An 11044-nucleotide genomic window follows, 5' to 3' on the forward strand; every position below is an offset into this window, starting at 1 on the left:
GGCACCAGCCAGTATGAGCCGCGGGGAGACGGCATTCACCACTGCGAGCTGCTGCATCTTTTTTGGAAAGTGCTCTGGCAGAATATCTATTAAAATTAAAAATATTCGCCCTGACCGGTGTGGCTCAGTGGATAGAGCGTTGGCCTGCAGATTCAAGGGTCCCAGGTTCGATTCCGGTCAAGGGCATGTACCTGGGTTGCAGTCACATCCCCAGTAGGGAGTGTGCAGGAGGCAGCTGATCGATGTTTCTCTCTCATTGATGTGTCTAACTCTCTATCCCTCTCCCTTCCTCTCTGTAAAAAATCAATAAAATAGATTTTAAAAAATATTCCCCCTCCATGACCCCGCGACCCCCCTTCCGCCTGTGGAAAGGGTGGCCTCTGCCGATAGAGGCCTGTAGTTCGAAACACAAACACACAGTTAAAACGTGTATATGACTGGGCGCCCGTCGCTGGGCGCTGGCCCTGGGAGGGAGGGAGGGAGGCAGGCCTGAGCCCAGTGAGGAGGATTAGACAGCGACTTGAAGAGTGAACTGGAGCGCCTGTGGTTAATACCCAGCAGACACTGCTTTAAGAATAAAGCAAGGGCCCTAGCCGGTGTGGCCCCGTGGACAGAGCGTCGGCCTGCGAACTGAAAGGTCCCAGGTTCCATGCCCAGATTGTGGGCTCGATCCCCAGTAGGGGGCGGGCAGGGGGCAGCGGATCCATGATTCTCTCCTCATGGATGTGTCTCTCTCTTCCTTCCTCTCTGAAATCAATAAAAAGTATATTTTAAAAAAAGAATAAAGCAAGAAAGGAGGAAGCCCTCATCTACGTGTGTATGTCACACCCCTCCCGCCCCCCAGGCCTTCACGTGAGCCCTGCCGGCCGGCAGCGAGGGCACCACTGTGCTGGGAGAGACTGGCCCTGAGCGAGCGTCCATGCCAACAAACACCGGGGGGGGGGGGCGGAGCCGGGAGTCCCAGTGCCTGGGGACGCACTGAAGCAGGGACCCCGGACAAGCACCAAGCAGTCCCTCCACTCCTGCGCGCGCATCAGAGGGCGCGGAGCCTCCTGGCTGCCCCCGCGGTGACCGCAGAGGGAACCCAGGCTCTTCCCCTCTCACCTGGGCGCGCGCTGACCTGCTCCCACAAGTGTTTTGTGTTTGCGAGGCGGTGTTTTTAGGCTCATAAAACAAGCCGTTGTGCAAGAGCAAACGGTGCGGGCCGGCTGAACAGCCGGTGTCCCTTAAGCCTGGGGTTCCTGCAGCCCCTTCCCCAGTTTCAGAAATATCTGCAGCTGCCTCCCCGCCTCCGGAGGCCTGATGGGCTCAGGTTCCTGTTTCTAGAAACCAGAGCTGCTGGCCCGCGAGGCTGACTTGGCTTTCAGACACACGGGGTTGGGGGGGGGGGGACCTCAGGGCTTCCTCTTTGTCTCAGCCTCTGCAGCGGCTCTGAAGGCCCCCTCCCCCACCCCGAGGCCGCCCAGGGCTTGGCCACTTCGGGGGTGGGGAGAGGGAAGGACTCCCTGCACAGGCAAGGTCCACACGGAGGTAGCCCCGCCCGGGACCGCCCGCCTGGGCTCTGGCACCCTCACCTCCGGGCTGGGTATTCTGTCCAGTTTTGCACTTAAGCAGGGGAAGACCAGCAGGTGGGTGGCGGGGCCGGCAGTCCCTCAGTACCTGAGTGGCTGCCCTGTGCCAACCGGGCCGGGACCCACCCTGGGCTGGACTCTGGCGGCGAGGGGGTCAGCAGCTGTGGCAGGGGAAGGGGAGGGGAACTTTGAGGCCTTCAGACCCAAATGCCAAGGTGAGGGAGGCCCCGCACCAGGCACCAGGCGGGGCTGCTTGAGGCCTGGTGGTCCCAGAGCAGGGCAGCAGGGTGTGGGGTGGGGGAGCCCCTGCTGACCTCGCTCTCACCTGCGGACCCTCCGCTTTCCCCGGGGCCCACAGAAGCCGGTTTGGTGGCGTCTAGGAGAGAAGCCAGGTGACATCACCTGGCCAGTTTACAGTGTGGGTTCCTCAGAATCACACCTGGTTACCACCAGCCCCGGGGGGGAGGGGCCTCGAAGGAGTCCCTGCTCATCCACAGGCCATGGCCCCGATGGCGGGCAGGCGGGGGCCGGCCAGCTGCAAGGGCCGGGCTGGGCACCGGCCCTCCTCGCAGCCCGAGTCAGAGCAGCCAGGGCCGCCATTGCTTCCTCCCTGCGCCCTGGCACTCAGCTCTGCGGGACCTAGAGGAAGTTGGCTGTGCTCAGCAGAGGCGGGGCTGCCATGGAGTCAGCACAGTGGGCGGCTGGGCTGGGCTGGGCTGGTCAGAGGGACCTGCCTCACCTGGCCCTGCCAGGACGTGGGCAGGTCAGCCTCCCCCGTCGGCATCCTCAGCTTCTCCCTTTCCCCCGGGTTTCCTTCCTGCCTGTTCCCATCGTCCTTCAGATCTGCCGGCCATTCGTTCTCTGCAGCCAAGTTTACTGGCTTTAAATCCCAATTCCACTTTGGCTGCATTGACTGTGACCTTAGGCAAGTTATTCAACCTCCCTGAGTCTTGCTCTCCCCGTCTGTGAAGTGGTCCCTCCCTTATATACAAACTCTGCGGGGGGCAGGCGCCAACCTGACCTGGGGAATCAGCTGGGTGGGGGTGGAAGTGGGGGTGGGGGCGGGGGAGGCCAGTGCTGGAGGACTCCGGCTGAGCGGCTGAGCGCTGGGCCCGCTGCGATGGAGCAGATGGGCTGCCCTGGGAAGGCTGCCTGGAGGAGGGGGCAGCCAGTAACGCCAGAGGCAGTGGGGAGACAGGACCACAGGAAACACCCCAACACCCCGTCCTAATTTAGGCTTAGCAGGCGCCCAGCCTGGGCTCCACACCACAGCTGGGTGGCTGGGGAAAGGGGAACTCACGAGGAGAAGTGGAAAATCCAGATCTCTCGGGGGAGCAATTAGGGAGTGACTCAGGCGGTGCAAGAGGCCAACGCAGAGTCAACTGGAACAGAGGGTGGGCCCTGGATGGCGCTGGTTGGCTCCACGTTGAGAGCAGGAGGCAGGGAGGCCATGCAGCAGCCACAGGCAGCCAGCGGCCGGAGTGCTGGCCCCACAGGGACAGGAACCCGCAGAGCGTGGGGGGCCAGCAGCCCCTCACCTTATCCCTGGGGAGCCCAGGCCCCGCTAGGGCACCTGGGTTCCCACCGTGGACTCCGAGGGCCACCGACTGGCCAGTCCTGGCCTCAGGAGGGAGAGTTCAGCAGCCCCACAGGGTGGCAAGGCTGGGCGGGGCTGGCTCTCCCGGGGCCTGGCCGCTCCCGTGTGCCAGGCTGGACTAGCCCGGCCGGGAAGTGTGGCCTAGGTTAGGGCCCCGGCTGAGCCCAGGGTCGCTGTGAGCTGAGGGCATCGCCAACCCTCTCCAGCCCCAGGGCTAAAGGGACAGCCCTCCTCGCCGGGAGCTGAGCGCGGGCGGCAGTCCAGCGCGGCCCGCCCTCCCCGCAGGAGGAACCGGTTCTGAATCAGCCGCGGAGGCACGAGGCTGCGCCTTCCCGGCCCTGCCCCTCCCCCGGCCCTGGCTCGGGCCGCTGGCGCCGTCCCCACTGCGTCCAAAGGCAGCCGGTCCCCCAGCTCCCCCTGCGCAGACCCGCCGGCCGCTCCCGCAGCCTGGCTGACCCCGGACCGGCCTTCCGGACGACCCTCCGACTGCCCACGCCCCGTGTCCGCCCGGGGGACAGGGCGGCGGCCTCGGGGCGGGGGCGCGGCGCCGGCTGCGGGGACCGTGCGACTCGCGGCCTGTGTCCCACGGGCGAGTGTAAACACAGGAGTCGCACCCAGGGGAAGCCGGCGGCCGGGGCCGGCCACGTGCCCGCGACCCCGCGGCGACGGCCGGGCGCCGTGACGTCATCGGCAGGCGCCGCGCGCCCGGCTGGAGCCGGAAGTGCCGCGGTCGCCGAGCCACGTGCGGACCCTCCCTCAGCCCAGCCGGCGGGGCGTCGGGTGAGCGTCCGCGGGGCCGTGCGCGGGCGGGGGTCGGCCCGGGTCCCGCGCGCCCGTCCGGCTCCGTGGTCCCGCCCAGACCGGTGCCGGGCGGCCCTCGCGTCCCCCGGAGCCCACCCGCCCGCCCCGGAGCCCGCCTCTCCCTGTGCTCTGGGGAGGGGTCCGCAGGGTCCAGCCGCCCGCGCTCACCGGGGGGTGGGCGCCCGTTTCCCGCGGAGCGTGGCGAGCGGGTTAGGCCCTGACGTCATGGGAACCCCGGCCGGGCCTGGCCCGCCTCTCCCTGTGCTCTGGGCGGATGGCCGCCGGCTCACGCGCCCGCCCCAGAGGGGTCCTTGTCGGCCAGGGGGTGGGCCGCCCGGGGGACAGTGCGGGGCCTGAGCCAGCCCTCCCGGTGGCCTGGGACCTGGCGCACCGCGCACGTCCCGCCTCCCGGCCCCGCACGCGCTCACGCCCCATCCCTCCTCCAGGTCCCTGGCGCCGCCGAGAGCCACACCATGAGCTTCGTGGGCTACGAGGAGCTGATCAAGGAGGGCGACACCGCCATCCTGTCGCTGGGCCACGGGGCGATGGTGGCGGTGAGCGTGCAGCGCGGGGCGCAGACCCAGACGCGGCACGGCGTCCTGCGGCACTCGGTGGACCTCATCGGCCGCCCCTTCGGCTCCAAGGTGACCTGCGGCCGCGGCGGCTGGGTGTACGTGCTGCACCCCACGCCCGAGCTCTGGACCCTGAACCTGCCGCACCGCACCCAGATCCTCTACTCCACTGACATCGCCCTGCTCACCATGATGCTGGACCTGCGGCCTGGCTCTGTGGTGTGTGAGTCCGGTGAGTGCACGTGCATCGCGCCGCCTCAGAAATGGCCCGTGGTGGGGTCAGACAGGGCCGCTGCTCCCTCCTGAAGGCACACTGGCTCCTTGACCTCTGATTTTAGAAAACCTATTTTTATTGACTTCAGAGAGGGAGGGAGAGGGAGAGAAACATCCATGATGAGAGAGAATCATGGATCGGCTGCCTTCTGCACGCCCCCAACTGGGGATGGAGCCCACAAGCCAGGCATGTGCCCTGACCGGGAATCGAACCATGACCTCTGGTTCATAGGTCAACACTCAACCACTGAGCTACACGAGCCGGGCTTGACTTCTTTTTTAAACAGGACCTTTCGGGGGGGCTGCCTGCAGGGAGTGAGGGCAGAAGCAGGGAGGTTGGTCAGGAAGCTGGTGCTGTACTGAGTGGGAGTTGAGGGGACTAGAGCAGGCATGGGGGGGAGGGGGCAGGAAGGGTCCTGCCTGTCTTGCTGCAGCGGGGCCACAGTGCCCCTTGGTGCTGACCAAGGTACTGACTGCCATTCCCTAACCCTGTGCTGGCAGAGGGCAGAGGGGGGCTGGCCCAGCAGTCCGCGGCTGCTGCAAGTGGAGGGTGGCCAGGGCTACTTGGAGATGCTGGGGCAGGTGGGGAGCCTGCCCCAGGCACAGTTCCCAGGGCATCATGGACCTGAGCCCAGGAGCCGGGTGCAGGCACAGCGCCTGAGGCCAGCTGTTCTCAGGCCTTTCACACACAGACACGCCCAGGGGCGCTGGACCAGCCTGGGGTGGAGACTGAAGCCTGTAGCCTGGCAACGGACCGCCCGGGGCCGTAGGCTTCTAGTAGGCTCCCTATGGGCTGGGACACGGGGTCGCGGGTCATGAAGAGGCCCTGCTGCCCCTGCTGCCAGCTTGCTGAGGGCCTCCGGCCACCCGTTCCTCTCTGGGCCGCGGCTTCTCCGCATGCTCCCTGTTGCGCAGCCAAACGTGTTGAAATAGGCAGGGGCTAGGCTCTGGCTCAGAGGTGGGGGCCGGGCAGAGGCAGCGCCCAGCACGAGGCACTGGGGTGCCGTGGCAGGCGAGCAGCAGGACTCGGTGCGGGCTCGGCCCTGCTGCACCCTGTCCGGGGCCCGCTGCTCTCGGGGAAGAAGGGCCGGCCAGTGGGCCGCTCTGGGCTCCTCTGGTGTCTGGCTCCCCTTCTAGGACCTGGAGGCACAGCCATGGACCAGGCAGACCCGGGTCCTGCCTCTCAGAGGGACCGTGGTCGGATCGGCGGCACCACTGCGGTGCGTGGGTTGCTTGAGCTTGTAAGGCAGGGCTGCGTGTTTGAGGGTCACTCGGGTGCCTCCAGGCAGCGGTCAGAGAGGACCTCTGCAGCAGGGACATTGAGTTGGAGAGTGTCACCCCAGGGGAGAGCAAGCAGGGGCCCCCAGTGAGAGGCAGCACAGAGACCAGCCTGGCAGGAGCAAGAAACGAGGGGGGGGTTACGGGTGGGGGGGCGGCACACACATCATCAGGAGGAGTTGACTCTACCCTGCGTGGAAGGGGTGCGCGGCCAGTTTGTGCCGAGTCACCCCAGCCCCGGTTCCTGGAGTGCTGGGACGATTGCAGGCAGCCAGGCTGGTGGCTGTCACTGAGCCAAGAGGGATGGGCCCCCGGCTCGGTGGGCAGGTGGGGACAGGACCAGCAGTGGGTCTGGGAGAGACGTGACAGGCGGGGCAGGCAGGCGAGGCAGGAGTTCCAGGTGTTCCAGGTGGATCCGTGTGGGTAGGGGAGGGGAGAGTCAGTGGGTGTGGAAGGCTTGGCAGGGAGCCAACTTGGTGTGGGATCGGGTCCAGCTTTGCACCATGAGTGCCAGGCGTGGTTTGGGTGTAGCTGGGAGGTGGCTGGCAAGTGTGCGGGAGACGCTAGGTGCTAGGTCAGAGTCGGGTGCAGGGCCATGCTTGTGGCGTTGTCATCAAGTAGGTGGCACCTGCACCCAGGGACGTGGGGGGGTCAGGGGGCGAGGGACACAGGCCAGCTGGCGCTGCAGGGTAGGAGGTGTGGCGGTGCACGGCGGGGAGGGGAGCTTGTGGGGAGTCGGTATCAGGGACTCAGGGGCAACAAGGGGCGGGCAGAGGAGCTTGGGTGGAAGGACGGACCCACGTGGTGAGCCCAGAGCTCCAGGAACCGGGACCAGCCACGTGTGGAAGGCGATGGGACAGAGCCAGGCTGCTCTGTCTGCTCTGCCCCAGCCCCTCCCAACACGCTGTCCCCAGGGCCGGGCAGTGGGTTTGCTCCTGCCCCAGGACCGGGCAGGGCAGGCATCTGCTGACCCCTCCTCCAGCCGGAGTCAGAGGGCAGCCAGGACTGACAGGCAGCTCACGAGGGATGCCCACTGGTACCCCAGGCCAGCTGACCTTGGGGGCCCTCTGTGGGTCTCTTGGGGTGGTTTCCTGGGTGGACCCGGCCGTCCCCCCTGACACTGTCCTGTCCCCCAGGCACGGGCAGCGGCTCTGTGTCCCACGCCATCATCCGCACCGTGGCGCCCACGGGCCACCTGCACACGGTGGAGTTCCACCAGCAGCGGGCGGAGAAGGCGCGGGAGGAGTTCCGGGAGCACCGCCTGAGCCGCTGGGTGACTGTGCGCAACCAGGACGTGTGCCGCAGCGGCTTCGGCGTGAGCCACGTGGCAGACGCTGTCTTCCTGGACATCCCGTCGCCGTGGGAGGCCGTGGGCCACGCCTGGGACGCCCTCAAGGCTGAAGGTGTGTGGGGTGCTGGGAGGGGTGCGCCCTGGGGGCTTGGCTCTGGGCCCAGAGCGGTCAGGAGTCACCAGGCCACACGGCAGGGGCGGGATGGCCTCGGAGGTCTGGCGGGCGGGTGAGGGGTGCAAGAGTCAGACTGGGTGCCCACCCGAGGAGGGGGTGCCTCAGCCCCTGGGGAGTGTGGCAGCCCTGCCTGAGGGGGGACCTGCACCACCGGTGTGCTGGGGGTCGGAGGTCAGCCCCTGACCCCAGCGGTTCCCCGCAGAGTCGGAGTTGCCCCTCCCCCCAGCCAGCAGCCAGGCATCTGGTCCCTTTTAGGGAAGAAGCTGGCGCGGAGGCGGAAGTGGGCTCCTGGCCAGGGAGGCGCTGGCTGGGCCCTGGGTTTTCCCTTTTCTGGAGAAGGAGCGGCTGGGGTAGCAGCCCCTTCCCTCCCACCGCTGAGCCGGAGCTGCAGGGAGGGCTGCTCCTCGGAAAGCAAGGCCCGCGGCAAGGCTGTGGCCCCCACGGCAGGGCAGTGGCCCCCCAGTGATGTGGCGGCCCCCACGGCAGGGTGGTAGCAATGGCCCCCGCCTGCTGGCTCAGGCTCACCCTGGACTCCAGGTTCCTGGTCGCTGCCCAGGTGGCCTGGGGCGGGGAGTGGGACAGCCCTGGCTCCCCCTGGCTCCGCCCTCCCGCTTTGCGCCCTCTCTATCCACCCCACTCCAGGGCACCTGGGGGTCCAGGCCCCAGTCCGGGGAGGCCGGAGCCGGCTGCCCAGCCGTGGCCTCCTTGCTGCCGAGACTCCTAGCAGCAGCTGGGAGCCGCGCCATCTGCTGTTCCCTCTGCTCCTCAGGCCCCTTCTGGGCTCTTTGTTCTCTGCTGTTTGTTCTGGGCCCAGAGGCTCTCTGGCCTTTTTCTGGGCTCACCTGCCCGCTGGGAGCCTGGCCCGGCCACGGGTGGTCCCCAGTCTCCAGGCCCCGGGCCTTGTGGGGCCTCAGTTTCCCTGGCAGTGAACACAGGGGTAGGGTCTCCTCTTGGTGGTGGTACTGCAGCCCTGATGGAGACAAGTTTCCTGGGTGCGGGTATGGTGGGTGACCAGGCCGCACAGGCAATCCAAGGCTTGCCTGGGCCACACCCCTCCTCCCACCCTGGCTTCCAGAACCTTCTCCGCAGGACTGGGACCGGGCAGGCTGAGGGGCACTGCAGGCAGCCCCAGAGGGAGGCAGAAAGAGGCTTTTACTCCCACCCCCCAATCTCCACCCCCACCCCTACCCCCTCATCCTCAGCTTCTTGCCCTACGCAGAGGAGGTGCCTCCAGTTCCTGGGAGCTGGGACAGCCTCTGGCTTCCTGGGACCCAGTGCCTCACCCGCTAGGGCTGTGTGGTTAGGGCTGTAAGATTAGAGCTGTGTGGTTAGGGATGTATGATTAGGGATGTCTGTTTAGGGCTGTAAGGTTAGAGCTGTGTGGTTAGGGCTGCATGGTTAAGGCCATCTGGTTAGAGCTGTTCTGGGCCAAATGAGCTGGCAGCTGGGATGCCAAGGCTCTACCTAACTCCCTACCCAGCCTTTGCCCTGGCCCCTGACCTCAGCTGTTCATGGCCTAAGCACATGGCCAGCCTCAGACCCCATGGCAGGGTCTGGGCACCCACCCTCCTCGCTCACACTGGGGTTTCTTGATCAGCACCCACTCCCGGGAGACCGGGGGGGGGGGGGGCAGGGGGGGGAATGGCCTGCCCTGCAGTCCCAGCCACTGACGCCGGCCTGGGCGGCTCCCTGCCCTTGACACGTGTCCTCCCCGCAGGTGGGCGCTTCTGCTCCTTCTCGCCATGCATCGAGCAGGTGCAGCGCACGTGCCAGGCGCTGGCAGCCCGCGGCTTCTCGGAGCTGAGCACCGTGGAGGTGCTGCCGCAGGTGTACAGCGTGCGCACCGTCAGCCTGCCCCCGCCCGACCTGGGTGCCGCCCCCGGCTCTGACGCCGGCCCCTTCCGCAGCGGCGCACCCATGAAGGAGGCCGTGGGCCACACTGGCTACCTGACCTTCGCCACCAAGACCCCGGACTAGCGGGCTGCCCGCCAGGAGGGCGAGGAGTGGGTGGCCTGGGCCAGCAGGGAGGCTCGCGCTGCGGCCGCCTTATATGGCCGGGTGCCTGCTGGGCCTGTTTAGACAGATGGTGGGGTGGGGCTTCCTCGGGGCCCTGGGGGAGGGGGGCCTCCACCCAGCCCAGTGTCCCTTCCAGCTGCTGCTCTTTGCCTCTCGAAGCCCCATAGCCACGGGCTCCTCTGGGTCCGAGCCCAGGGATGAGGTGGGGGCCCCAGGCAGGGAAAGAGGTGGGGGAGCAGAGGCTGAAGGGGGGCAGGAAGCACCCGCCCTGATGCTTCCTGTCGCCTGGTGCAGTGGACCCCCGGCCCCCGAGGCCCAGCTCCCATGAACCCTACCCTGGACCCTGCCCACCCTCCCCAGCGCTGGTGGGCCAGCCTGGCCCAGCCACTAGGGAGAGGCGGCCCCGCCTTGTTCCGTTGTTTGCTGCACACCCTGTCCGTCTGTCCCAGGAACAGCCCCGCCTGCCTCCTCTGCCTGCTCGGAGCTGCCTTCTGCTCCGGGACACATGGCCTCCATCACCTAGGAGCCGGGCTTGGAACCGTAGGAGCCCCTGTTGCTCAACCCCAGGATGGAGGGCAGGACACCAGGGCCGGGGCACACGTCACCTGCCTGACCTGGCCTCCAGCTGGCAGGTGGCTGGCATCCCTGCCCCTGCACACGGGCCTGGCGTCTGCTCCAGCCCTGGGACCATGCGCACAGCCCGCCTGGTGGAGAATAAACACGCGCCCTGCCCTGCACACTGACTGGGTCCTGTGTCCTGGAGGCCGGAGCCCCTCCCCCACACTAGCGCCCAGGCTGGACCTCCGCACGCAGCCCATCCGCCCTGATGCTTCCTGTCGCATAGCAGGCACCACAGGGCCCTGGACGACTGGGACAAAGGACGAGTGTGTGGCCACCCCCACCGGCTGCAAAAAGGGCCACTTGTCCCCAGGACCGGTGGGGAGGAGGGAGGAGAGAGCATGTCCCACTGTGTCCCAGAGCTCTGACCCCTCCCCCAGGCCCCCCTGCCTCTCACTCAGAGATCCTTTGGTGTCTCATGCTCCCTGAAGGGCCCCGGAGACCTGCCATCTGACCTGAGGCCATCCCCAGGTTTTGTGGGTCCTTAGCGCCAGGAGGACCTGCAGGAGGAGCAGTTTCCTAGTGTCTGTCCGGAGGCTGGTGGCTTCCCCGATACCACATGCTGTGCAGTCTCGGGGAGACCTTTGTCCCCTCGGGGTCCTTGGAACCAGCACCCTTTCCCAGGGGCTTAGCCCGTGTCCAGGACCTGCCCTGACCTCAGACCCGATGCCCAGCTGGGGACTGGCTGTGGGGCCAGCACCCGGGGCCTGCCGCTGGGCTCCAGCCCTCAGCTCCGGGCCGACTCCTGTGCACCTGCAAGGCTCTTGGGTGCCTGAGCGGGAGCGTTCTGCTCAGCTGCCCCCACTTCCCCGCATCCCGTGCTGTGCTACGTGGTCACCCCAGGGCCAGGGA

General features: G+C 67.3%; 1 protein-coding gene across 1 annotated transcript; it reads left to right on the forward strand.

Annotated features, from left to right (window-relative positions):
- Nucleotides 1-3012: 3012 nt before the first annotated feature.
- On the forward strand, nt 3013-10311 carry TRMT61A (tRNA methyltransferase 61A). Its single transcript, XM_036306464.1, has 4 exons — nt 3013-3948; nt 4416-4773; nt 7229-7495; nt 9276-10311. Exons 2-4 carry the CDS (start codon nt 4443-4445, stop codon nt 9533-9535), a joined length of 858 nt encoding a protein of 285 aa, XP_036162357.1. The 5' UTR covers nt 3013-3948; nt 4416-4442; the 3' UTR covers nt 9536-10311.
- Nucleotides 10312-11044: the final 733 nt, after the last annotated feature.

Source organism: Myotis myotis, unplaced genomic scaffold, assembly GCF_014108235.1.
Source record: "Myotis myotis isolate mMyoMyo1 unplaced genomic scaffold, mMyoMyo1.p scaffold_m19_p_41, whole genome shotgun sequence".
Classification (NCBI taxonomy): domain Eukaryota; kingdom Metazoa; phylum Chordata; class Mammalia; order Chiroptera; family Vespertilionidae; genus Myotis; species Myotis myotis.

Coding starts and splice junctions, on each gene's coding strand:
- TRMT61A (XM_036306464.1), top strand. CDS start 4,443: ATGAGCTTCGTGGGCTACGAGGAGCTGATCAAGGAGGGCGACACCGCC. Junction 4,774..7,228: donor CTCTGTGGTGTGTGAGTCCG/GTGAGTGCACGT, acceptor CCTGTCCCCCAG/GCACGGGCAGCGGCTCTGTG. Junction 7,496..9,275: donor GGACGCCCTCAAGGCTGAAG/GTGTGTGGGGTG, acceptor TCCTCCCCGCAG/GTGGGCGCTTCTGCTCCTTC.